At 40.1% G+C, this 27,214-nt stretch overlaps 1 protein-coding gene, 1 long non-coding RNA gene and 1 other non-coding gene across 12 annotated transcripts in view; all 3 read right to left on the bottom strand.

Annotated features, from left to right (window-relative positions):
* Window positions 1-21,403, bottom strand: part of eif4g3a (eukaryotic translation initiation factor 4 gamma, 3a) — a 51,789-nt gene extending 30,386 nt beyond the window's left edge. For 5 of the 9 annotated variants that reach the window (XM_088308794.1, XM_088308797.1, XM_088308795.1 and 2 more), the window contains exons 1-5: window positions 20,738-21,403; window positions 7,600-7,672; window positions 4,865-5,032; window positions 3,759-3,851; window positions 2,402-2,434 (exon numbers count right to left, since the gene is read on the bottom strand). In XM_088308794.1, coding sequence (XP_088164920.1) covers window positions 2,402-2,434; window positions 3,759-3,851; window positions 4,865-5,032; window positions 7,600-7,672; window positions 20,738-20,904 — 534 coding nt within the window. In that variant the 5' untranslated portion in view covers window positions 20,905-21,403. The remainder of the gene's footprint in view (window positions 1-2,401; window positions 2,435-3,758; window positions 3,852-4,864; window positions 5,033-7,599; window positions 7,673-20,737) is intronic. The other 4 variants (XM_088308800.1, XM_088308801.1, XM_088308802.1 and 1 more) reach the window with 3 other exon arrangements.
* Window positions 21,404-22,116: 713 nt separating this feature from the next.
* Window positions 22,117-25,681, bottom strand: LOC148327674 (uncharacterized). 2 transcript variants are annotated; one of them, XR_015845824.1, is made up of 2 exons: window positions 25,210-25,681; window positions 22,117-22,885 (listed from the first exon to the last, which is right to left on the bottom strand). It is a non-coding gene; the product is annotated as an uncharacterized LOC148327674 (long non-coding RNA). The 2 variants fall into 2 exon arrangements; XR_015845825.1 differs by having other exon boundaries at window positions 25,322-25,681.
* A 255-nt stretch (window positions 25,682-25,936) lies between these two features.
* Window positions 25,937-26,100, bottom strand: LOC148327673 (U1 spliceosomal RNA). The gene has a single exon (XR_015845879.1). It is a non-coding gene; the product is annotated as a U1 spliceosomal RNA (small nuclear RNA).
* Between the last annotated feature and the right edge of the window lie 1,114 nt (window positions 26,101-27,214).

Genomic DNA, 27,214 nt, shown 5'->3' with positions numbered 1-27,214 from the left:
CGTTGCAAATATTGTGCCATATTAGCTGTACATCTTTAGCACGTCTCAGAACAAAACACTGTGTTTAAGTCACCACTGGGCCTTGCAAACCAACGACGCTGGAGTGTGGCGCTTGTGGGCAGTTTTGAGAAATGTTTCAAAAATAAATGTCTGCAAAGATTTCTCCATTTAGATCGTATTCAAGAATCAAAGAAAGCTATTAGAACAGTCTTTGAATTAAATATACTTCATATTTGGTGATTTTGCATCAATTCTAAGATATTATTCAAGTAAATATCTGTTATAAGTTTTGCAAAAAATAGTAGTTGAAAAATGTGATTAATCATAATTAATCATGGATTTTTTTGTGATTAATTAGTTAAAAAAATGAATCACTTGACAGCAAGAATAAGAATACATTTTTGTCACACTCGAACTGAATTACCAATTGTACTGCTCTTTCTGGTGTGCCTGCCTTGACCACCTGGGTGCATCCAACCATCCATCCATTTTCTGTACCGCTTCTCCTCACTAGGGTCGCGGGGGTGCTGTAGCCTATCCCAGCTATCTTCGGGCAGTAGGCGGGGGCACCCTGAACTGGTTGCCAGCCAATTGCAGGGCACACAGAGACGAACAACCCTCCGCACTCACACTCATACCTAGGGGCAATTTAGAGTGTTCAATCGGCCTGCCATGCATGTTTTTTGCAATGTGGGAGGAAACCGGAGTACCCGGAGGAAACCCACGCAAGCACGGGGAGAACATGCAAACACCACACAGGATGGCCGGAGCCGGGATTGAACCCACGACCGATGCCGTCTCTCACAGTGAGGCCATTGTGCTAACCAGTCACCCACCGTGCTGCCCCACCTGGGTGCAGTACAAGGAAAATAGATGGGTACTGTTTACTGCTGCACCACAATCTATGGCTTAAAAGGTGATAACACCACAACATAGATGCTATTTAGCATTAACATTGAGCGAGCGGACTGAAAGGCTATGCTATGTCAATTTTTTGAATGCACAATCCGTAATTCTCAATGTTTTATGTTTAGTTTGACAGAAAATTACACTGCAAATTCACTAGCAAAAATCAAGTTAATCTATCTTGCAACATGTCCTCTCTGGATTACTCTGCCCTGTCCATAACAACGGAACACATGGCAACTGCCCATAACAAAATAGTGACAAATCGAACACTTGGCATCTTTGAAATTCAAAAAACTGTATAAATGAATAAGAATTTGAGGATGCAAATACTTTTTCACAGCACTTTATACTCAACTAGGTCAACTCTAACAACACAAAAACATAAAAAAAGAAATTGCCTGTAAATATCAACTACAACAACAGCAATTCAATTAGATGTGTGCACATCTATATATATATATATATATTTTAATTTACCCCTCATTAGAATTAAGGGGGAGGAGTCAGCCCAGGCTAACTAAATGCTACGTAATGTTTGATATTAGTAATATAACATGCCCATGGTTTGACGGTTGTGACGTTACTTACATGCAAATTGTGTGTCTGCAGATGTGCTATATTTCAGGCATACTATTAGTGGAATCACGGGCATATAAATACCAATGTGATAAGATTTACAAAAAAAAAAATACATAATCTTAAAATGCTCAAATAATTTTGAAAAATGGAGCATGACTTTCGGATGTATTGAGCTTATTGTGTCAGAGGAGCATTTTGGATAATGTTGTTGTGCAATATCACCTTGAGAAAGTCTCGTCAAAAAACACCTTAAAATTAGAGTGCCGTAAGTCAAACTTGATTCTCTCTCAACCTATCTCCTGGACCCTTTGATTTGTTTGGCTGACAAGTTTCAGTTAAAAATATCGACCAATAAACTCGTACGGGCTGAAATTCCAAGGGCTTTTTTAATTGGACTTGTCAAAATGACCATGACGTTTCAACAATGTCGCCCTAAAAACCCGACTTAAATTTCACAAATGGAACGTGATTGGTGAGAAGAGGCTCTTTGAATAGGTCATGGACTCTAGTCTTCAATTGTTTTTTTTTCTGATTTTTTTTTGTTTGTTTTTATTCTGAATGATTTTGGAGGTGTTTGAAGCACTCATTCTATGGAAATCTTACAAAGAAAGCAGCCAAATGTCACGCTCCTAATATTACATATGCATCAATTGAAATGGACATATACAGGTAAATAGCCAATAAAATAATCATCAGAGTACATTAGAATTGGGCGTTTGGAACAGTTATGGTAATCCAGCCTTATTGTGAGAAATTAAAGGGTCTGGATGCTTAGTTTAAACAATTAAATAAAAAACATTTTACAGTCATGTCTATGGATATAGAAACCATTTTGCAATTACTACCAATAGTCAACGAGTTGAACGTTGTTTCAAATAAACATTTCAAGGCGCAACATGATAGTCGTATGTACCTGATGGTGGGTCGGTCGTGGGCCCGTCGCAAACTGAGTTGGAGGGAGGGTGTTTGATGCAGTGGTGGCAAAGCAGGCAGAGGGAAGAGCACAGGAGACACAGAGATGAGCAGTGTGGCAGACGATAAACAGCAACCAAGCTGCAGGAGGGCATGATGCAGCAACTTTGTCTTAATTAACTGACTAACCAGGGCTTGAACTCTTTGAGAACATTACACGACAGGGGGTGTTCGATTTATGACAGGGATCCCTTCCTACGGCGACAACAACCCCAACGTGCACATCGAAATGTGCTCTCGTCTATCACTAACACAGTAATCATACCCAAAGTCATGCTGTAATTACAGTATTAGTATGAAAGATACTTCTCGGCCATAAATAAAAGGCAGGGCAGCTTTATTTACAAAGCACATTTCATACACAAGCCAACTCAATGTGCTGCATGTCGTGTTCTTCAACGTAACAAAGTAGACGGGGCACAATTGCGGGCTTGTCGGTGGCTTTATTTGTCTCAGCTTACACATCACCCCCAGCAACAGTGCCTCCCCAATATATACCATCCCCGTAATCAGGATCAGCTGCAGACCGGATGAACCTGTCTCATGCACAGCACCGTCAGTCCCAAACAATACAATACACCACACTGCACACAATCAACGTACAACACCTACAAGCATGAACAAAATGCAAAATACTTCCAAGGCCAAAAATAAAACAATCAAATGAAAAACCTTGAGTACAGACGGTAACTGAGTGTGCCTTCCTGTGCCAAGCATTAAAATATTCTTATGCTGCTACGCAAAACTAGTTCATGGTGCGCTGTTCGGAAACATTTAATTGTTGTAAATCTGGGACCTCAGTATAGTCTCGTCTCGCTTTCCCCCAAAAGGTCCCCGATGAGTTTCTTCCACACCACTCATTGAGAAAAGCACAAGCTGATAACAGTCTGATCGACTGTTAAGGCTCTGACGTGACTATTTGTGTGAAACAGGTTAGAATAGTGTTAGGCCGAATGCATGTTTTGGAGGTGTGAGAGAAAGCCAAAATACATTGAGAAAACCCCTGCAAGCACAGGGGATTACGTAAACTCCACAGAAGAAGGCCAGAGAACAGGTTCAAACCCACGATCTCATAACTCTGAGGCAAATATGCTTACCCTATTTAAGTACATTTGAAATAATAATAGGGTGTTTTTTTAATGGTATATTTTCACATCCCATTTGAACTTTTTCACCTTATCTACAATATGACCTGGCCCATCAGCCGGTTTTACAAATCAAATGTGGCCCTTGAGCACAAACCTTTCCTCACAGTTAGCAGTGGTGGAGGTAGTATTGCGATCTGGGGTGACACTCACCGGGCGACTCTGTGGCTGTGCATTCATTGGCTGCGTCTGAGGAGAATAGACTAGCGGGGCGGAGCCAGCATTCTGCCCAGGGTTGTACGGAGACTGACGAGAGGGGGGATAACAAGATGTAGAGGTTAGGGTTAAGTCAAGTGAGGAGCGAACACTTCATTGGCGCACAGTATTATGGACAACAGCACATCTTGCTATCAAGTCAGCTGCATAATATTTGCATGCTGCTGCAGTAAATGTTATTAAATTAGGGTTGACGTCTTGTACATTGTGGCACCCTGAAGGTCTGGAAGTCTTGCTGCGCGTTATTGCTCATCAGAGCCATGAGAAGCCCAGTTTATCTCCTTTACTCTGAGCTACCATCAGTACGGTTGTGCCCATTTAAGAGTGTGCCGGTTGAGTGTGCTATTTTTAGCACCTTAAGACCAGAGCTGCTCCCAGGGCGCACAGTGGGCGACTGAACTGCCAACACCAAAGATTCCTATGATGCTCGCACATATTTCCAGGGAATACATGGCACCTAGATTGACCTCACATGTGGTGGAACTGGAGTTGTATGTTTGCCCATTACATTTACATAATATGCAAATGAGCCACCCCAAAGCACCCAACATGCATTTATACTAAGCCAGTAAGGGTACAGTATTGAAACCAAAAGCTATGATAGCCCGTCAATTAGAATTAATTCTGATTCACCATCATGTACAAAATAGTGAGAGAAAAAAAGTGTCACGAAATCTGCCGCGTATTTTGCAGTATACATTGACCTTTTGGTGCACAGTAAGAATATTCCTACATGTGTACAAGTTAATGAGGGCCAATACAATGTCTTGAAAATATACAGAGAATTTTGCATTAATTTATAGGCTAATGAATAATTTACCAATTTTTTACCTGTGCCATCAAATGGACATTCATGTTTTAGGAATAGAGCTCTCTACCTAACTAGTTTTTATCACATTAATTTCAACTCATGCACATTTCACGCCAGTGATTAGAACAAAAGAAAAAAAAAATGTGTACTTTACAAACACAAGCAGACAATTGGAAATCGCAAACATGAGTACGCAGAAAGGATGAAGGCGGCGAATGTCACACAAACTCACCCCTCCGCCCGTCTCCCAGCCCTTAGGATAGCGATACGTGGGAGCTGTGGGTATGGATACCTGAGAGAGCGCCGGGGAGTGGGCATGACCGGGCGGGGTGCCTGCCAAGCTCGGGTGTCCCTTTGTGATGTCGTGAGGGGTGTAAGGGGGGCCAGCATGCCTGGGGAGCTGGAGGAGGGCAAAACAGTGCGGTTAAGGTCCAATCGCTGCAGCGAGTGACACAAACGGAACATGCAAATACTGGCAGTTGTGTGAGGAATGACAGTTCTCCTGCCATGTTGTGTTGAAAGTGACTCACTGTCGGACACCAGTTCTGAAATTATATTTCAAAGGCTGGATTTACCCTGCACGGGTTGGACTCAGGCCTGTTGCGAATATGGATAAAAATCTGATACATATTAGATATACCTCATCGATGTGAGCTTGATGTCATGGAAATAAAGTAAACACCACTATATGACTGTTTTTCAGGAATTGTTTTTTATGGGGTTTTACAATTTACAGGAGTGTACGAACTTAGAGTTACGCAACTTCAATGTAATGCTGCCACATGCAGGGAGCATTGACGTCGACAGGCGGACATGCAGCAGAATGAAAAGCAAGAAGAGTGCGCCCTTCAGTGTACAGGTAGTACAGTACCAGTGCCACATTTTGTCATTTTAATATTCGTTGTTGCCAAATGAGCAGAGCAAATAAATGTCGGTGAGTCTTGTGTTTGTAGGTTTATCATCACCCTAAAGCCCGTATCCCACTGAGGGCTACGGTCAGTCATCCACTATTGACGTTGACGGCGACTGTGTCTAACTCGTGGAGTTTTACTCACATGATATCCACCCAACTCTGGGATCAAACGTGCACCCCCACCATGTTTCCGGTTTGGGGCAATAGAGCGCTAACCAGTGAGCTAAAATTCTGAGCCGCCGCTCGAAGGGAAAGGGTTTTACTAACAAAATCATGACCCACTTTTTTCATTAAAAAAAAAAATAATAAAATTGTTTTTGAGTATATAAGATAGATAGGGCGCCCACGCTTTAGCGTACACTAACACAAAATATATAATCACACGCAAATTGAACCCGCAATTGACTGGTTGGGCCCTCCTGCCCTAAAAGGGGTGCAAATGACCCAATGCCAGTTTGGGGCATTCCACATTATATAGTATGTTAGCAGTAGGCTAGTGAATTTATGAAACAAAATTTTAACATTTGGTCAAACAATATGGTTGTTCAATTGCACAATTTTAAATTATTCTGTATTTTATGTATCTGTTTTAAAGTAAACTTCAACTTAGGCTGACTCAGCTTGACTCAAAGGTGTTTTACTTATTTTGAAAGAATAAGAGTGAGAACTGACAGAGGGAATATTTTTTGAAGTGTTTTATTAAGTTTAAATGTGTTTTAACACAAATGAACGTGTTTAAAGCTTGAGGGAGGATTAAAACAACAAAAATATTTACAGTCTCCCTATATTCACTTTACAGCAAAATCCAGCCGACTAAACACTGTCACATTTAATTTAATTAGTAGCATTTCTTACTTCAGTGGTGTCACTGCCTGATTTTGTTTGTAAAGTTCTTTACGTGTGATTTGGTCATCGAGTATAGGAAGATCAGAATTGGGCAAACATGCAGTGTAAATCCAGCCTAATCTTCTAATTGCAGCCTTGTCTTGTGAAAGTGGACCCTGGGTTTAGTTTGGAATGATGGTGTGGCAAGAAAGGTGTCACCTGGCACAACCTGCACCATTCTGACACATCGCGGAATGAGAACTGACACTGCAGTAAGGCAACAAGAATCCTTCATGTTTGAAAAACAGCTCTTTCCTCTCAAAAGGGCCTTTTTCTTCCCGACAACAGTGACATTCAGATCATCGGGAGGGCTGCGACGCAGCTGCGAGCACCAGGACCCAGGGTGCAGTGGCCGTCGTTTGTGCACGTCTCTCCAGCACCTTTGTGTGGCACACTTCCCTCACATGACCCACGATAAAGCAAATACGGTAATCTCTCTGCAGTTGCCAGGGGAGGAGCCTGCTCTGCTTGGGCGACCGACTGATTTGGAGGACATACGGAGTGATGGTATGGGGGAGGGGCGGCTCTATAGGATCTGTAGCATAAGGGGAATGTTCGTTCCTCTCGTGCAGAGCAAACACTTCGCGCCACTTTTCTGCTTTATTTGTCGAATCTTACATTGCTTATACAGCGTACCCGACAAAACCTCCTTAGCCAAAAGAACATTTGGTTTGAATAAGCAGGGTAACTTGATTGAATTGAATTGGATTTGCTGCATAGGGTGAGCAGTACCCATCTCCCAATAGAGGGTGCTATGTTAGACGTTCAAGTGAATTTTTTAAATAAAATTCGAAGATTATTGTAGACTACACATTGTAGTAGTATCTAACAAATATGAAATGACAAAATTGGAAAAACCTGCTGTAACTCACGTCAAGACACTCATTGGCCACCCTGACTCCTGATGTTCATTGCCGCTTTAAAAGGCGTACATCCAACATGCAGAAATTATCGTAGCGAAAGTAGCATTTCAAAAAAAGATTAATGGCATTTCAATCGATTTCAGTGCGGAAAATTGTTACTTAAGCCGAGCTTGGTCATAGAATGAATTCAACTCATTATGTCAAGGTATCACTTTATTTGTATATGGTCTTAAGCACTTGTGCTTTAAATTCAGTGTGAAATGTGTCAAGATGCGCAGCTGTGTGCATGTGTGTGTGTGTACATACACTGTAGACGGCCGCAACTCCAGGCTGCGTGGAGAAGATTCTGTCATCCAGTGACGGTGGAACCCGGGGAATTCTGCAAAAGTGCATTATAAGGAAAACTAGCAATGTGATACATGGTTTTGTTGATCTTTTCGGGTACCTTATTTCAAAAGAGAGAGTTTTAAAATTTTACTGACGACATCACACAAGGGCATTTGGTACACAAAAAGGAAGTTTTAAAATCAGTAGAAAACGACAGAATTAATGTGTCAACCATGCTTATTTCTGAAAGGGATTTCCTGGAAGCTCAACAGCTTGCTGGGTTTAATTTCAAGGATCCCCCCAAAGTGCACCCCCTCCCTTCCACCCAACACAAAACAAGCCCCTCACTCTAAAAGAGTACACTATGTACCTTTCACCATTTGGAGAGCGTTAAAGAGAAAATGTGTTTTGGATTTTGGGAACGCAGGGGCAGCTTTGGGTAGGAAAAAGCAAGGCGACTACTCAGCCAACAAAAGGGGAGAGGTAGACCATCAACAAAAAGAAAATGTCCTGTTATGACTTGTCAAAATCTACTCATGATCAGCTTGAATGTAAGCCAAGCGGCAGCGTTCAGAATGGGCAGATGAGTCGTGAAGCAGAGAGCCACTCAGCGAGGCGTCAGAGAGGACCAAAAGAGGGAGTGCTTCACAGCCACGCATGACAGGGAAGCCCGCGGTTAACCTGCTTGGCTACTTGTCTGTGTCACACTCACAAACCGCTGGTCACATGGTTTAGGGGAAACCAAGCGTCTGGCTGTCTCCCTCCTGGCCCAGAGTCACGCCTCCCTATTCTCACGGCCCAGCGTCCTGACGCTCTTGGCCCTCTGCCAAGCTTGCTAATCATACTGACTGTGCAAGGAGACTGAATGTAAAGTCTCGGCAAAAAATAAAAATCTTGTGCTGAAGTGACTTGAGCCTTTTGTGTGCTCAGGCATCTGGGCGATTGTTACGACGACTACTATTACTACCGTCTTGCCCCGACTTACCCATTGACATCTGGATTTTGGCCTGTTTTATTGCTATTTCACCTCTCTCATTTCCTGTTTGAACAGGTGGCAATTAACAAAGTGAGGCTAACGCTGTGGAAGATCCTGTATCGACATACCGGGACAAGTCTCGAAGTGAAGCACTTTGCCGCAGCCATCTACCTTCATTTCAATAAATGGATTTTGATGCAGTTTTCAGTAATATTTCATATCATGAATGTTGCCTGGCTCCAGTGCATCTTGGTCTTCCTGAAAGGGGGATACCTCAATGTGTGATCAGAGTTTTTCCACTCACACTTGGGGCTCTAGAGTAGGGGATGTTGATTTTTGTGAATTCTGGGCCTTTGAAACTTTTTAATGATGAAATTGACAGCGGTCTACAATTTTGTAACACAGTTTATGGCTACGTTAGTGACACACAGTCAGCGCTCTACACTACGGCTGAATTTACATTGCATGGTTCAAGTGACACAATTCAAATGCACATCATGGCAACCTAAATACAAAACAATGCATCATTTAAATAACTTTAGATCACAATCCAGCCTCTTGCAAATCAAATATCTGCCAATGTGGGTCCATCATAGACACTCAAGTGCCCCATTCTAATTCCACTACTCTCACCACTTGTCCATACAACTAATTAGGCTACTAATGACCACAGCGTTTTTATCAAGAACTCTTAACCAGGATTAAAACTGGGTATTGTATGGTATCGAATCGTAGTAAAAACGCCGGATGGTGTCGAATATTCCCATAAATTAGATATTAGTCCTACCGTCAGGTTTCATGTCAAGAAAAAGACATGAACAGCGCCAAGACTGGCAATGCAGTTAGCCTGCGAGTCTCCAATGAGACTTTTATCATAACTCTTCGTTTGTAAACCACAACTGTGGACATGTATAAAAATACAATACAATATAATACAATATAACTTTGTTTCTATAGCGTATTTCACAACAGCCGGAGTATAATCACAGTCTGAAAATATTACAACAAAACTTGCAATATTATGGATGATAGTCATGTCATAAGGTTCTGTGTCCATATTTGCATCGTAAAGTGGCATCTTTTCGTCACATATTGAACAAAAATAAAAACATGATAATCATAGTCTGAAAATATTACAAAACTTGAAACAAAACTATATTTTGTAATACGGTCTCCCCAGACTCCTTGACTCTTTAATATGTATATATGATTTTCAATATTTATTTTAATAGTGTTTTATTTCTGCACATGTGGCAATTTGCAATCTTTTGAGTTCAAATAAATATGAAATATTCTAAAATGTGTTTTTTTTTATTTGTTTTTATTTCATTCTACATATTTTACACTATAGATAGAACATCCATTCTATTGGAAAAAAATATTACTTTCCTGACTTTACTTTTACAAGGCAGCAACTGAGTTAGTAACTTAGTTACCATAATTATTATTTTTTAAAGTAACATTTCCAACCTCGTAACACCTAATTCCTCTTAGCTTTCAAAGCTGACTTGGCGGCTAATCATATAATCATGATCACGCAGCACTTGTAACAAATGAAACAAGATCAGAGAGGTAGAAGATGAAAAATAACATTCAGATAACTTCAATCAAGTGAAAATTAATATGAGTAATTTCTCCAAGACAGTTAAGGTTGTTAAAGTTAAATACAAAATCAACACTGTTACGACATCTTCACAGATTTACACATTTGGCTTTTAATGACATATTGGTCGGATGTGTATTGATAAGCACGATATGAGTTTTCATGCAGCAGATCCATCGAACACAAATCAAATTAATGCACACACACCAAAGTTGCCCAGGTTGGATTTTGACCCCCAAAAAATTATTATTCTACTCTTCACACTGCATGGCATGTAATGTGAGCTTAGATTTACGAATAAAAAGTCTCTCCACAAAGCTGAGAAATCCTTAGTGGTCTCCGCGCAAACTCTCAGAGACGAAGAATCAAGAGTGGAGGCACAGGAAGTGAGCGGACACGTCCCAGATGGTGCAAACACGCTCCCTTTCCCTACTGGTCCACTCCCCTCTCGCTTTTTCTTTCCCAAACACACACGCACACACACACACGCGTGCACGCGCACACACAGAAGTGACACTAACAAAGCTTTCACTGCATGCTGCAGCTGAGACCACGCTTTCACTGCAGTACCAACAATAGGTGCTAGTCTCGTAGAATAGAGCCTCACAATCCAAAATCTGGGAGCCAATTGTTATTGTGTGCTTCTAATAAGGGCTTTGGAATAAATAAAAAAAGACAGCAATGTTTTAAGCCTATAGTTTCTCATGATGAGGAATCACATTTTGCCGATTAAGAATTCAGTCTATGCTTTGTAAATATATGGAAGGACTTTGGCCTTCAACGGCATGGCTGCGACAAACAGATGATACAAAAAAAATAAATAAATTCAGGCCCAACTTGTTTGCTGTCTAAAGGGCTGCCATAAATAAAAAAGTAAATAACATAGCAGTGAGTAAAGTTTTGTGCAAGCATTCTGCTTCTAGCGCAGATATTGTTATGTTGCCCAGACCGAAGTTTATTTGATTACTGCGAGATGATTAGTGCAAGTTTAGAATGCATTAGGTACTTAAAATACTGAATTTAAATCTTATGTCGCCATTCATATGCTAGTGTCTTGAATGAAAGTCATTTTTGTACTGTTTGACAGACTTTTGAATCTACTTTAGCGCATTCTAGTCCATGCAAATGTTTTTCTCATATTTTATTCTATTCAAATGGCATTTAATAATAATAATTTTCAAGTCAACAGTTTGAGAATATATTGAATGTTGAAAATAAAAAAAAATCCAATGATAACAGTGTTTTGGTTTTTTTGTTTGTTTTTACAAAAAATATGTTTTTGCTAAAATGTTGTCCTAAATTATTATGCACACAAGTGTTTTAATTTCATAAGTTGTTAAGAAATTGAAACTGTAATTAACCCGTTGCAGCCTTGTTGGGCATAGTGGCCATCCTACCATCCACTATTCCCTCCATCTTACCATCCAAGGTTGCACGTTACTCATCAGTGAACAATCGTACGTTGCAAGAACTCCTCTGCATCAGTGGCTGCCTTGGGTATAAAAGTAGAGAAAGTCATGGTGTGTCCAGTGTAGTTTAATTTAACTTTTTCATTTAAAAAAGGCCATTTTTATTTTGGAAAAAAAATAAACATAATAAATATACACATTATTCTCTCTCAGTTGATGACTTTAAAATTATGTTGAATGTCATTTACATGGAATATAAAAATCTGAGTAAAATATCATTTGGATAACTTGTGTACAAGTGCAGTGGACAAAAAGGTCCGTCCAATACGCCAATACTTTAGCTCGGCCGTAAATACTAAAGTCGACCCCCAGAGTCACGGTTCAACACGGTTCAGCGCCCTCGGATTCACATATATGTAGATTTAGTTAGGGGGCACTCCTCTCAATGCATTTCAATGGCCATGAATTATATGCACAATTTTTGCTGTTCGTGAGCCGGCTCTGTCCCTTTCCCCCGTGAAGTGAATAGGTGAGATCAACTGTACACGACTCTACATAAGATAAATAAATGTGAATAAATCTGCCAAGGATCACCAAAAGGGTTAAAATTCACCGGTGTGCACAATAGGGGTCTGTACAAAATGTCAATTCCGTGAGGCCAGTCACTGGCGAGGCCTTTGGGAAAAAAAAAAAAAAAGGTCAATGTCTCAATAGCACAAGAGCCATCGTCAAGAGTCTGCAAGGCTCCTCATTAGTGGCCCGCAGGTGACCTAAATGAAGTTCTGATAGACCCCCTAGGTTGGATTTACATGACATTTTTTTTAATCTAAAATGTTCAGGCTCCAAAAGTTCCAAATAAAGTTTTCAACTTTATTGTGCAAGTATGCACGCACAGTTTGAGAGCACATCAGCAGTGAACATACTGTTCGCATTTAGAGTGTTTCCGGCACGACGGCAAACAATAAAAAAAAAAAAATAAAAAATACTATTACAAATCTGTCAGAATGGATGACAATACTACATCATCTGCTTCAGATCAGCCTGTCCGGTAAATGAAAGAGTTTGTCAGGCGGAACATTGGAGAAAGAAGGACGCTCAAAACAGCAGCCAGGAAACCATTAAAAACAACTTCTTTATCTCAAAAACACTTGCAGTGTCGGACCTCGCCAACATGACTCCTAGCCAGCACATTAAACACTGAAGATTCCCTACCGATGTATTTCTGTCCTATAATAAACATAAAAAAAAGGAAAAAAACAAACGGACAACCTCCGGAATGCATGAGGCGACCGACGCAAACAATGGCAAGCGTGCTTCGTGACATCACGCAGGAAGTTGCCTTTAACCACGAGTACACCCCCTCTGGAATACGCTGTCCAGCATGCTGCCTCATAACAGCTCAGCAGTTTATTTATAACTATGCACAGTGCGCACATGAACATGAGGACATTTTCACACGCAGGCTAAACACAGACAGAGACGCCCATGCGCACACACGCACACCCCCCCCCACACACACCCCCACCCACGCAAGCGCACGCATGCACACCTGCCCTGAAGTACAGTGTTGTGTCAACGTGTAGCTTGTACATACAACAAAGCTGGAGCTGGGCCTCATACCTTAATGTGACACCATGTCTGGTAGGTAGTGTAGCAAAGCTTCAAGTGACTTTTTTTAATCCCATGGGGTGATGTTTCGACAAGTCATGTCGGTGTAATCCAAATCAATGTATTGGCTAACACCATCAGATTGCATTAAACAATGACATATTTACATACATATAAACGTACATGCGCGCGCACAAGGATCAATTTTAATTGTTATTTTTCCACCCATGCACTATCTGAGCCGCTTCTCGCGGGCGTGCTGGAGCCTATCTCAGCTATCTTCGGGCAGTAGGCGGGTGACACCCTGAACTGGTTGCCAGCCAATTGCAGGGCACGCATAGACGAACAACCATCCGCGCTCACACTTGCACTAGGGACAATTTAGAGTCTTCAATCAACCTTCCATGCATGTTTTTGGAATGTGGGAGGAAACCGTAGTACCCGGAGAAAACCCGATTTTTAGTCAACACCACCACTAATGGCAGTGTAAATGAATTATAAATAGATATTTTTTTTAAATGTATGGAATTACATATCTTCATATGGGAATGAGCCCACTTCCAAATTTCTGCAAAACGGATAAACCTCGCCAATGCAAGCTTGATGCAATCAAAATACACAGAGGTCTACCTAAACACAAATGAACACATTAAAAGACACTACACAAATATTCTCAAGGTGTGGAAGATGAGCTCCCTCTAGTAGTACGTAACGCAATCACTGCCTTGGTACAGTTCAGTGGTATATAACAGTGAAGTTCATCCATTTGCATTTAATCTTTCAGAATAGTTTTAAACATTGCATTTTTTGTCCAAGGTTTTATGCGCAATGCATTTTAATTGAATCTTTATTTCAAGTATATTTTTGAAATTACACTATAAAGCATTGTGTTACTGTTCACTGGATTTAATGTTCAGAGGTTTACAATAACATTTCAAATATTTGATACTTTGCTGTTGGATTTTAATGTTGGTCGTACTAACAAAGCAAAGTATTTTTTGGGGGATGTACTCTGGATAAGAAAAAGACAAAATAATATGGCCTAATGACATGCGACATGAGCGGTGTGTCTCACTGTCCAGATTTAAATAAGCACACATATCGGAAGTAATGGCCAGTGCAGTAAAGATGAAGTTAGTATTAGCAATGTCTTATTGTTTCATTCTGTGCTTTCACAGCCCAATGTTGATTGTTTAAATGAAATTTTAAAATCTGCACTCATGGGTTGTTTTCCGTCAGAGTAAACACAGTCAAATGTGATATGCGTATGTGGAAATAGATGGTCTAAAAAGACCAATCATCTCAGCAGCCTGGGAAAAAACTGTCAGTTTCTCAGCTGGGCCTGCAGCGGATTGAGGTGAGTTGGAATGAAATAAGGAGAGGGGGGTGGGGGGGGGGTCTCAAGCAAGGCTGGCTGACCTGGGCCTTTGTTGGCAGATGGTGGGAAGCGCCACCTTGGCCTCTCGCACTGAATGCTAAGCAGTGCCGCCATTGTCAGAGCTTGCACGGCAGCAGACGCATGCGCTCAGCGTTGCTCTGGCAACCAGGAACAGCAACAAACTACACACAGACACACACCTTCAGGAAGCACACCAACTCGTCGTCCCGCAAGAGTTAACATCCCAGCAAGTGGGAACTGACAATCCCTCGGGGAAGCATGTGCCAGATGCGATGCATCGCCGACGTGGCGCGAGAGGCTCGATGAAGGGAGACGTTTGGATCAGTTAGTGCGGAACGGGACTTGCCGTTGACATTTTATTTTAACAATAGATCAATATTGGGCAGTAAAAAAAAAGGTATTACAATACAATATCATATTTCAATATTCCAATGCTTGCTCCTTAAATGACTACGTCTGGTTGATGTGTTAATCAAGCAGTCTCCTCCCTATTTTTGGGGCGTTACCAACTGCGTTGAAATTCATAAAAAAAAAAAAAACATTTAAATCAGTACAGATTTGTTCCTATCAAATTAAGAAGCTTGTGCTGCTGCTGACACAACTGGTTTTGTTGAATTTTTTCCATCTCTGTTATGACTCGCACAATTCATTCACCACAATATAAATGATAAAGACAGCTTGTACACAGTATGTACTGGATATTTTAACTTTGTCGGCTGGAAGAGAAATGCTTTCACATAAAGGCACACCAGATCTCAGGTGTATCGGATAGCAGTCACAGGACATTCACAAGTCAGATGACGTAACACAAAAGTCAAGGTGTAAATCACTGCAGCGGAAATCTCAACAAGCCATATTTGTATCCATTCCAATTATATAAAACATGCTATAAACGACTAAAGTTCCATACCCCAATGATAAACATTTACAGCCATGCAGCGGAAAGTAGGTTAAACAAATTCAACTATCAAGAGAGTCAAACAAGGACACTGCAGTTTATTCAACAGTGTATTCTGTTGAATGTAACCATCACAGCACACTTAAAGGGGAAGTCAACCCAAAAGATTTATTGACTATAATAAGTTCTATGCAGGCCCACTAGTCTAAATATGGTATTCTGATTGATATTGTGTTTTGGGAATATGAGTTAAGGAGTAAAATCCACCATTTTTGTCCATCTCTGGCGGTGGCCATTTTGTTACTTAATGTCAACTGAAAAGGACATCACAGTTGCTCAAGGCTCAGGTAATGAGCAATGATGGCTCAGAAAACAGGTGAGGTGTTGATTGGTCGTTACTGGAGCCCAGAGCAACAATGATGTCATTTTCAGTTGACAGAAAGTGGCAAGATGGTCACCCACTGAGGTGGCTAAAAAGAGGTGAATTTTGCTAGAATGTTTTATACAGTGGATGACTCATATTTCACAAATCCAATATTCATCAGAATGTTGTGTTAAGACAAGAGGAGGCACATAGAATATATTATTGTAAAGAAAATTTGGGGGTTGACTTCTGCTTTAAAGGGTGCCTGTGGTTGTCACATGAAACAATAAATGTGGTTGATCAAAAACTGCATCCGAACCCGTTTTGGTCACACTGGTTGTAATAAAGCAAGCTTATACTAGCTCATGGGACCAATGAGTTTCAAACACCACTTTGTGTTCAAATCCTGCTTGCACAGGATTCTGCTCTTTGAAAAAGTTATCTTGGCGGAAGGCAAAGAGCATGGATGGCTCGTTAAGAAGCCAAAAAAAAGGGGGGAAAAAAAACAAAAAAACAAGGATAAGCTGTGCGAGGCCTATACATGAATCGGTGGAGACTCGAACAGAAAATAGGCCGTTAAAATTGAAGACAGAATGAGTTTTTTCAGAATCTAGTTATATGACGCACACACACACGCACGTGTATGCGTGACGTGAACATATGAGGGAAAAGCGCATGCGCTATGTGACGCCCGGCTGCATTTGAAGCCTTTGCCTGTGTACGACAATATTATCAAGCATTAAATTAAACTGTTAAGCCTTGCAATAAAGCCCAGCTAGACAGTTTATCAACACCTTTGTCTTTGTTACTTCAACGGTTGCATCACACCGTCACAGTGGCAGACAAAGCGATTAGGCCGCATGCATGCTGGAGAAGACAACAAAATACACTGGTTATCGCTAGCTAGCAGCTTGTAAAACAATAGGATAAACTTAAAATGACTCCAAAAGAATTAGTAAAATGGATGGATGGTTGGAAGAACATTCAACAGTGTATGGCAGGGGATCCTAGCGATCAAAGTAACAATCTTAAACCGAACGTTGATGCCACGTTGCCATTAGCGCGTATGTATACTCCATATGTTTTGAAAATCGTGATTTTGAGGATAGGCAGCTCAGCGCTTTGGACAACATATGGTGTGGATCAGGGGTCACCAACCTTTTTGAGAGCAAGAGCTACTTCTTGTGTATTGATTGCACAAAGGGCTACCAAATGCCTACACTGAAACTACAAGTCTGAAATTAAATAATTTCCAAAATTACCTTAAATAATATATGTAATTATTAATAGCATTTTTAAATGATCATTTCTACAACATTTAGAGAAAATGTCATATCACTGGTGAGCTATTTTTAGAACAGCCTCAATCTGCCTTGTTAAGTGTGAAATGATCCCAAACATCGGATATCCTTTACGTACATTTTCCTCCTGAATCACCGCCAGAGACGCTCGCTGACTTTTTCTCATGGCTACGGTTGGGCATCGCTTGAATTTGGACGATTCCGGTTACAATTCGATTCTGGTTCCTAACGATTCGATTCTGGTTCCTAACAATTCCCAGTACTGATTCGTAACAAAAAAAGAGCAACTTTTGGACATATCGTGTTCTTTAAAGGGGAGGTCAAGCCAAAAATGTTCTTTATGAGAATATGTTCTATGCAAGCCCACTAGTCGAAACATGGCATTCTGATTAATATTGTGTTTGTGGAATGAGTAAAACAGTAAAATAAAGCTGTTTTTGTCCATTTAAGGCGACAACCGCTTGTCACTTGTTGTTGACTGAAAATTAAATCACGGTTGCACAGGGCTCCGGTAACAACTAATCATGGCTCAGCTTCAGAAAACAAGGTGAGCAGCAGTGACTGCATATTTACTATTTCCTGCTCTACTTCAGGTTTGGAAGATGAAAAAGAAAAAAAATAAAGTACGATAATAGGAAGAAGTAAACAATGACCGTACAGCTAAACGTACAGATGATTGGCAGCGTTGGCTTTACTTTCAAAATCTTCAAGACCTTTCTCACCATCGCTTTATGAGGCGGTATCTCCAAAGTGACGTGGAGAACATGTAGCCATTGCATGCAAGGTATGTCCTCAAAAACAGGCAACACAGCAATCCTTTTGATGCATTTGGATCAGTAGTACCCAAGTGATGATATGGAAAGCATGAAAATACACAGCGTACGCACACAGCATTAGCAATTTAGCCGCTACTAACTACACAGGCAGCCACCAGATGTGAGCACTGCACGGTTCAAGAGGCGCAATTGTGAATTTTTTTGCTCTCTCCAGTGGCAAAATTGGGATATACATCATAATAGAGTCGAGGGGATAAATAAGCATGGAATGGGATATCTTCAGATCGGAAGCAAACATGTTCTAAATGCGGACAAAAATCAGACACGTATTAGATATCTGCCAATGCGAGTGCAATGTAAACACACATATTGGATATGCCCTTACAGTACAATACATCGACATATGATGTACACACGGTCTTCATTTTACAACAGGTGTGTTCCCACTGTGGTGACACAACTCAAATTTGTAAATCGTATTGCACTCTAGTCTATTGCTAAGTTATAGTAAAGCAGTAGTAAATTCAAGATGAAAGTAAATATTTGAATGACAAACACTTTGGGGCCTTAAATACAGTATAATCCCGCTATTCGCTGATGAGAAGGACCGGGCCAGCCCACATATGTTGAAAATCCATGTACAACAGACGCTAATTATGAATGCATACAAAAAGAAAGTTTTTTTTTTCCAACCCCAAGGTTATTAGAAAGAGAAAAGGCAAATCGACGTCCAATAAGCATTTTAAATTTTCATCCAATGCCTCAAAATAATATTGAGATTTTAAAAATAAATCTGCAAACATGCAGGTGTCAAAAGTACAGCAAATATGGCACTAATTGAGTGCACCGTGCGTAACATCAAAACGTCATACGCGACCTTCACAAACTGAGGACTCTCTATATCCACACCGGCATCTGCTCAAACAAAACAAACAAACGATTTTTAAAAACACACGCTGCAAAATATTTGCTTCGATTTTCTCAAATCAAATTAGTCAAGTAAATTTAATGATATGATAGTTTTCTCTCGTGTTACCACTTCTCGAGTTATTTACAAGCAATACTGTGCATGTTGCTTGTTTCATGTAGTCAGATATGAGTCACTTTAAAGTACATGTAAATAGTCAGTCAAAAAAAAAAAAAAAAGATAAAATGTTGCCATTGATTTTGAATTAGGCGTTTGGACCTGCATTGTAGATCAGCCAACAACTATCTTTGGGCTACTGACTGACTGACTGACTGACTGGGCAGAGATGGCACTGGCCACCATCTCGTACTTGACACCTTGTTGGAACTGTAACTTGAGATGACATAAGTGCGGTGACTCACTCCACTCTAAAGTAGGCTAGCCTGTCTTCGCTGTGAACACCTCACAAAAACACAGGTGATGGTAAATAGGCCAGCGGTGGCATGTGGTAATGACATTTGGCATTGCACCATGCTCTTGATGTTAATGCTTCACAGACGCCGGACCCATTCAGTAAAACAACCATTTAACCACCCAGTGAGATGTTCTGATGTCTTCTAATGCTCTGGTTGATACTTAAGACAGTGGTTCTCCATCTGAAATGTACTCTTATCTACAATATGTTATGTTGCATCATTTTAAAAACATGTATACCTAAAATACTACATTGAACCAAGTAGCCCTCCCTAGTTTGTATCTGATATCGCTGAGGTTGGACGGAATCCTCATACCTCCAGAATCAGCAATTTTCAGGAGAAAACAAAAATGATGTTGAACCATTAATATTGTATGACCAAACCAATCAAGGCATTTCCGGCACTTTATATTGGTCAATAAATGGGTATAAATAACACCCATACAAGAACAGACCAATAGCAAAGAGTTGTGAAAAAATATACATTAATCAAATGGTGGCAAAGGAGGTTTTGGACCGACGTTATTGATATGATTGTTACGCGTCATGTCAACCTGACGTCCCTGCAGGAGTTCGTAATGCTATTCCGTGCTTTTATCATGATGTAAAGATGAAGAACGAAGGCAAAAGGATCTCAGCAAAATATTTGCAATATGGAAGCACAAATCTCAGGTCAAAAGTTTCTAATTTGTCGATAAATTGCTGCTTTTGCTGCATACAACTTTAGATGTCTCCATTCTCCAACAAACCTAATTCAAATGATCTGAATCAAGATCAGCAGATCGTTTAAATTAGGTGTGTTGGAGAAGGGAAACATCTAAACAAGGCAGGATAGTGGCCCTCGTGGACATCTATCTCTGCTTTAAGGGCTCATCGAGCTGACAAGTGACAGGCCTTTCAGGGTTCAACCCCTTTCATCCTGCTCAACAACGGGAGGGGAGGTGTTACAATCACCCCCCCTCCCCAAAACTGGGCCTTATTTTGGGGCTAACATTAGCACACTTCTCGAGCGCTGCGGTTAGCCACCGAAGATAAGCGAACAAAGCCGGCCGGACGCCGGTAACCGGTGTCGAGAGCCATGAAAGCCTGGCCCTAACCGACAATGTCAGCACGCTTTGACATTTAAGTCGACTCAAAATACGCATTACTGATAAAGAGTTTAAGATTGGTTTGGGGCGTGGCGCTAACGTCCCCCCGAAAACAAACATAATTCAGGATGGTGGCATTTTAAAACCGGCTAGCGTTAGCACACTTAGCATCCTAGCTAATTGCCCCCCTCCCCTCCACCATCACATCTACCCTCCACGATCAATAAGAAAAGTCGAACTCCTGGCCCATAAACAAAGGGAAAATGAGTATTAGGGAACCACATATCAGTTACCGTACGGGTCAAAAGGATACTGAGTTGGCGGTACGGCTCCGGGCTGGGGGACTGCTGGGGCTCCCGGCGGCAGCGACACGGAGGTCAGGGTAGCCCGCAGTTGGCTCGACGGAGAGGGTCCGCTTCCAGGTCCACTCACGGCGACGGCGGTGGCGGGTTTGGGGACAACTTTCGGTGGTAAACTCATCGTAAAAAATAAATAAAAAGGAAAACGAGACAGAACTAACACATTAAAAACAAAATAGCGTAACAAATAGCGAAACGACCGTCGCTTTAGCTCGCACACATGGAGTCAAAGCCGGCCCCAAGCCCCCCGGGAGAAGCGGGATAACAAAGCTCAAATAACGACACGGATCTTTCCTTTTTTTTCATGGAAAGTGGCGACCGGGATCAGCGGTGATGTTCATGGGGACGGTGGGAAGCTTTCCCTAGCCCGTCCAGAGCCTCTGCGGATCCCCGGCCCCCCCACCGGTTTCGCTTCTTTTCCACGAGAGGGGGGGGAGAAATGAAAAAAAAAAGATTAGCCACACGGTCTTCAACCTCCCGCGTGGGAAGATTTAGTTGAGCTATTCGTCAAGTGCGTTTTCTCTCATTTTTTGCCCGCACATAAGTGAGAGAGTCGGCCAACATGGCGCAGCTGCCTGCCGCTTCTCCAGCCGTTCGGGTACGACAGATGATTCGGCAATTCTCGGCCAATTACGGAATCGCTCGGCTAATAAACCGAGCGACGAGTCGGCCCGCTTTCGCTGTCACACCGCAATTCACATTATGCACGTTTATGTGGGCATTTTCCCGAATTAAAAACACGTTTCCAAACAATTTTCAGGCAAAGAATATGAAACACAAATATACAATAATACACGCTACGTTGAATAGTTTTAACCAATTACACACACTTTCAGTTTTTATCTAAAGTATTTACAGTACTAAAAGACCCCTAACGTTTAACGGCACCATTCAGGAAATGTGTGCTAGTAGCGTCCTCTATCGTCCTTAGTTGTCCGTTGCATCTTCTCGCTCCTTCAAAACTTTTTTTCCCCGTTACATTTTCAAAAAAGTAAAAATGCTGTACCACAGTATAGTAAAAAGCCAAAAGTCACAACAATAATGGTGTATTTCGTCATGGTATTCATGGAGCCCTCTACTTTTCCCCCTATCTTCTTAGGACATCCTAGTTACAGTAATATACCAGTAACTGTCCACTGTGAGGCTGTTTCCATTTATCTACCGTTAAACAGTGTCAGTCAATTAATGGGTGAGAGAAATCCTCAAAGTTATTTGTATCTTTGTCCTCTGTCTGCAACATGGGTGTGACTTCGGGTAAAAGCGAGGTCCACGCTGGGCAGGCCACCAGTTACTCATAGGGCACATCAATTCATCATTCAAGAAATACAAGTGGTTTCATCTTCCTTATTAAATTTTAATTGGAATGGCAAAGTTTTTTGAAACATGCATTTAACAAAAAGTAAAAAAAAATATATATATATATCCAGACAGACTCTGTGCTTAACAAGCTTAAAAAAGAAATACAGACTCTTTGCTTAGCATGCTTAAAAATGAAATGAAAGGAAGCAAATATTTTAGATGGCTTCCTTAATTGCAAACAACCGACTATGATGAGCATTGGAATTATTATATATTTTTGGCAATTAACATTTACAAAGTACAAAAACATGCAATGTTGTGACCTACGCAGTAAAGGTCATGTCACCATTCACACCGCTTATCCTGTAGAGGGTGACGGGAGGGTGCTGGAGCCTATCCCAGCTGACTATGGGTGAAAGGCACACTACGCCCTCAATCGGTCACCAGCCAGTCACAGGGCAGACATAGACACCATCACTGAGTGGGAACTGAACCCACACAGCCCGCACACAACTCGGGCGAGTGTACCACTACACCATCGGCGATGCAGTAAAGGTGTATACCTCAATGCCGTCTCTGCCTTGAAAACATAAAAAATATCAATTCTTTTTAAAGTGAAAGGTTTCAAACAGATAAAAAAAATAATAAAATATAATAAAAAAATTTGTGTCTTGCACTTTCCTGTAAACATAGGTGGGCATATTTGGACATGCTTCTGTGTCACTTCGGGGGGGATTGATTCGAGTGTCCATGGAATGCCAAATTTTGCCGAATGTTGTGCGTTACCTTCGCCTCCGGGGAAGCTGTTGGAAATGGGAAAACAGCAAGAGAAAATGGGAGATGAGAATGAGGATTAAAAAGTGTTAAATATTTTCAAACATGCCGTATAACTAAATATTTAGCTATCGTTGCATCTTTGAGCTGCATTAATTCCTTCTGAGGTTTTGTTCTTAGGGGCCATTAGGACAGGTCTGGTGTCAACTTCAACCTCTGACATTGTTTTTTATATGTTTCCTTCTTCAGTTCTTTCATTTTGAGCTTTAACTTGTGTATTTCTCTGTAGTTGTGTGTACTTGTATTTTTCATCCTTTTTATTGCTCTGGTGTCTCATCACATTCACTAAAGGTGCTCAGTGGCGAGGAAGCCCTGCAAAATATCTCAATCCCTCTGTTTTTTTAAAGCCATCCGGTGGTTTTGTTGTCTTTTCTTGCTGAAATCCAATGGCTCTTTGCAAGATAAGTCCTTGTTAATATTTCAGCTTTACTTCAATTTGTTATTTTTTTGTCTTTTTTTTAAATAAAATATTCTTGGTGGTTCACAGGTCATTCTTAACTCTCTGCCTATATGCTCAGCTCGACTTTTTGGCATTTCTCCCTTTAAATTCAGCTAGAATTTGAAATAAAATACAATTAAAATCAGTCCTATCTATATATGACATAGGTATCTTTGTATTATTTCATCTAAGAGTACTTTATTTAAAAAAACAAAAGAGCAAATAATTATGTAACAACCAAAACTTTCTGACTGTTTTGATAGTAACTGTTTCATTTGTGATATTTTAGAATAGTTGTTAGTAATGCTCAAGAACGCTTGGCACAATGTGGCTACCAAACACAGTTTTGAACATTGAATATAATTTATAATATAATATAATATAATATAATATAATATAATATAATATAATATAATATAATATAATATAATATAATATAATATAATATAATATAATATAATATAATATAATATAATATAATATAATATAATATAATATAATATAATATAATATAATATAATATAATATAATATAATATAATATAATATAATATAATATAATATATAAATATAATTTTAAAAAATTGCAAAAAAAAATCAACATTTTATTTTGATTAATTAAAATTTACGAGTTGGAGATTGGGCACTCAAACCCTTCCACCACAATAAGATGACGGAACATGGAGGGGAATTTATACATTAATAACTACATATAAAGTAAGTAAAGTTAATGTTTAGGTTGACAGTTAACATGCCTACCTCATACTTTGAATGTCTGGGGTTGTTGGACTCTCAGACTGTCCACAACAAGGCGCAGAATAGTTAAGATTATAATTGTGAACACTTTATGTATTTAGAATGTATTTGTGTAATGTGGACGGAAGAGCTGTTTTTCTTTCTTTCTTTTTTTTTTTAACATCTTCTGCAGGTGATGGAGCCATTTCTGACTGCACTGACTCAGAACCTCAACAACAGATTCTTAGACATCTGCAGTTTGTCTGTCTTTCATGTTTTGTCCTAAATAGATTGTGTAAAAATTTAATACAGAGTATGGTATGCTGAGATGAGGACCCTGGCTGAGGAGTTTCCAAGACTGAGGGAGTCTAACCTGTTGTCTGAGTGGAGTTTATACAGACTGAGAGTAGAGAGTCCTGATTTGAAGGTACTACAGTATATCTTAAGTTACATTAACAATAACACCAATACAAGGACCTGTTTTACTGAATAAAATAATTCATCTTTGTTTTCACTGCTTTTATTCAGACCAAATTCCTGGAGGAGGTGCTTTTATGGCTTGTACCTGCAGAATCTGCTGAGTTGTAACCCAGGAAATACAAATTCCTATTACCGCAATATCAGGGTGAGCACAAAAGTGTTTGTGTTAATGTTATTTTAGTTGACAAAAATTAACAAATAACTAAAACTAAAATTGAAAAAAACATTTAGCATCAACGAAATAAAATGAAATCGAAAAGGCTTTAAAATAAAACGATAAAATAACCAACTCTATTTTAAGTTTTGGAAAACTGTACCCGGCCTAAATTATCAAAGTGTTTTAAAAATAATACTTTTGTTGAGTTTTTACTGCAGAATACTTGCCATGGTGTTTTTTCAAGCTTGCACACAAGTGAAACCCCAATTTATTTAAAAACGAAAACTAATACTAAAACTAAGTGTTTTTGAAAGAAAAAATAACACAGCCAGCCTGAAAACGAAATAAAACGAACTAAATTAAGACAAAATAAAACAAAAATAAAAACTGCTGCGGTAATCAAAATTCCAAAACTATTATAACAGTGGTTCGGACATTACAGCTGCTACATATTGGATAGAATTACGCATAACAAGAACGCACACATTTATATAACTGCATTGTCCTGGTGATCTCACGCGCGTCGTCGTCCGGCGTGTGTCTCTCGGTGACGAACGAATTGTTTCTTGGAACTGCAATTACACAAATCACTTACGAATCTGCTTTGCCATCTTCAACTTCAAAATTCTCGACTTGCAAATCCTCCATTTAATTGTCTTTCATATTTGAATCAGGGGAGAGCGCGAACGCAGTCCGCATTTTACGCATCCGTAAATCCAAATAAAATATAATCTTCCACATAGAACCGGAATTTTGGCGACTCTGGTTCGGCTTTCCTTTAGACGTTTTGTTCGTAAGATTCAGGCTTCAACGACGACTTCATTGTTCATGTCTTCGAGTGATTGACAGGAAAGGAGAGGTGGCACGTGACAAGTTGGGTCGAACCATTCTAGTTTAGGGGGAAATCTGGGGTTTTAAAATGATGACATTAAATAATCCTATTGAAATTAGTGAGTGAATGTGCTTACTGCCATTCTCCTTCGACCATTGCAGCTGCAAAATTTTCAGAAATAATAACGCACGCACAGATTAGAATTGCTGCAAATAACGAAATACTACATGAATAATAGAGCGAGTTAGTAACTTTTGTTTTAGACATTCCGCGCAGAGAGGCGGGCACGATCGCTACCTTCCGATGAAATGTGACGTAGATCTGTCACATCCTTCTAAGACGAGTCAAATAGTTAAAAATTTTCTTTCACAATCAATTCAGGGGAGAGCGCGAACGCAGTCCCCCACTACCAGAAATTATGCAGTCGAGATTCCCACATTTGGGGAATTCGCAGGGGTCAGCACAGCCGGAGTGCAATGGCTGAGCCTCACCCTGGGTGAACCACCTTCTTGATCATGGTATCTCCCCTGCCAGGTAAGTATGATTTGGTTAAGTCACCAGCCCAATGTCTTTAGCACACACACCATCTTCAGTCACGAGCTCATCTGCTACATACGTGTCAAGTGGACACATGCACAAAAACCCGCTGGACGAGGCAGCACCCTTACGACAGTTGTAAATACGTAGTCCATTTTGGTCATCATATTAACTAAACCATTATAATTGAGCGCGAAAGAATGTGCGAAAATATTCCCATCATGCATTGCTTCGTTTTTACCGAGAAAGAATTGTCCCTTTCCCCACGCCTTCCAGCCCTCATTTCCTGTTTCTTTGTGTGTTAAGGAACGGAATTAATACAGCTGACATCTAGTGGTGTGCAGCACACACGACACCCTTCATCATTCAACGATCCAGAAAATGTTTTATTTTTGGATTACGGAATTGGCAATATTCCATCTGGAAACAACAGTATACATTTGGAACTGCCATTACTTGTATTTTTGCACAATTCGATTTTTAGGCCAGTTTTCCGTTTAAGCTTTTTGTTGATCAAAAGTAGATGGGGCGGATTCAGAAAGATTACTTTTTCATTTGGAATAAAAGTATTTTAACTTGGTAAATACATGGTTTCATTTTCCTCAAAAATGAGACTTTTCCAATGGAGATTAAAAAAAATTTTTCTGGAATGAATTTCACAAAAACAAAAACTTAACGATTAAAAAAAACTAATTGCGAAAATTAGGAACTATTTCCTTCAAATGTTCCTAGGAGAAGATCATGCATTTTATGTTTGCTCGAGAAAAGCATTTAGCGCATGAGAATTATGGTTATAAAATATTATATCTGGGGGAAAAACGTTTTTATGAGAAATATAACTTCCTTTGAATAATTTCAAGCAAAAGCCTTATTCTATTTTTCTCTTGTTGCTACGTTATTTGTTTTTGCTTAGAAAAAAACTTTCCTTCTGGACTTCGTGCATTATATTTTTCTTGGCAACAAATGTTTCAGAAGACTATCAATTCACCTAATTCTAAGGGAATTTAATCCAAACAACAACAACAAAAAACACAACCTATGGCCCTAGTCACACTTTAACAAACACACAAAAAACGCCTTGAACATCTCATTGTGATGTCGATCACCGCAGTCTGCTAA

Source organism: Idiotropiscis lumnitzeri, chromosome 11 (genome assembly GCF_059441095.1).
Source record: "Idiotropiscis lumnitzeri isolate Australia: NSW breed Sydney's pygmy pipehorse chromosome 11, RoL_Ilum_1.0, whole genome shotgun sequence".
Classification (NCBI taxonomy): Eukaryota; Metazoa; Chordata; class Actinopteri; order Syngnathiformes; family Syngnathidae; genus Idiotropiscis; species Idiotropiscis lumnitzeri.
Note: the sequence above shows the minus strand (reverse complement) of the source record. Positions and strands in the feature narration are given on the sequence as shown.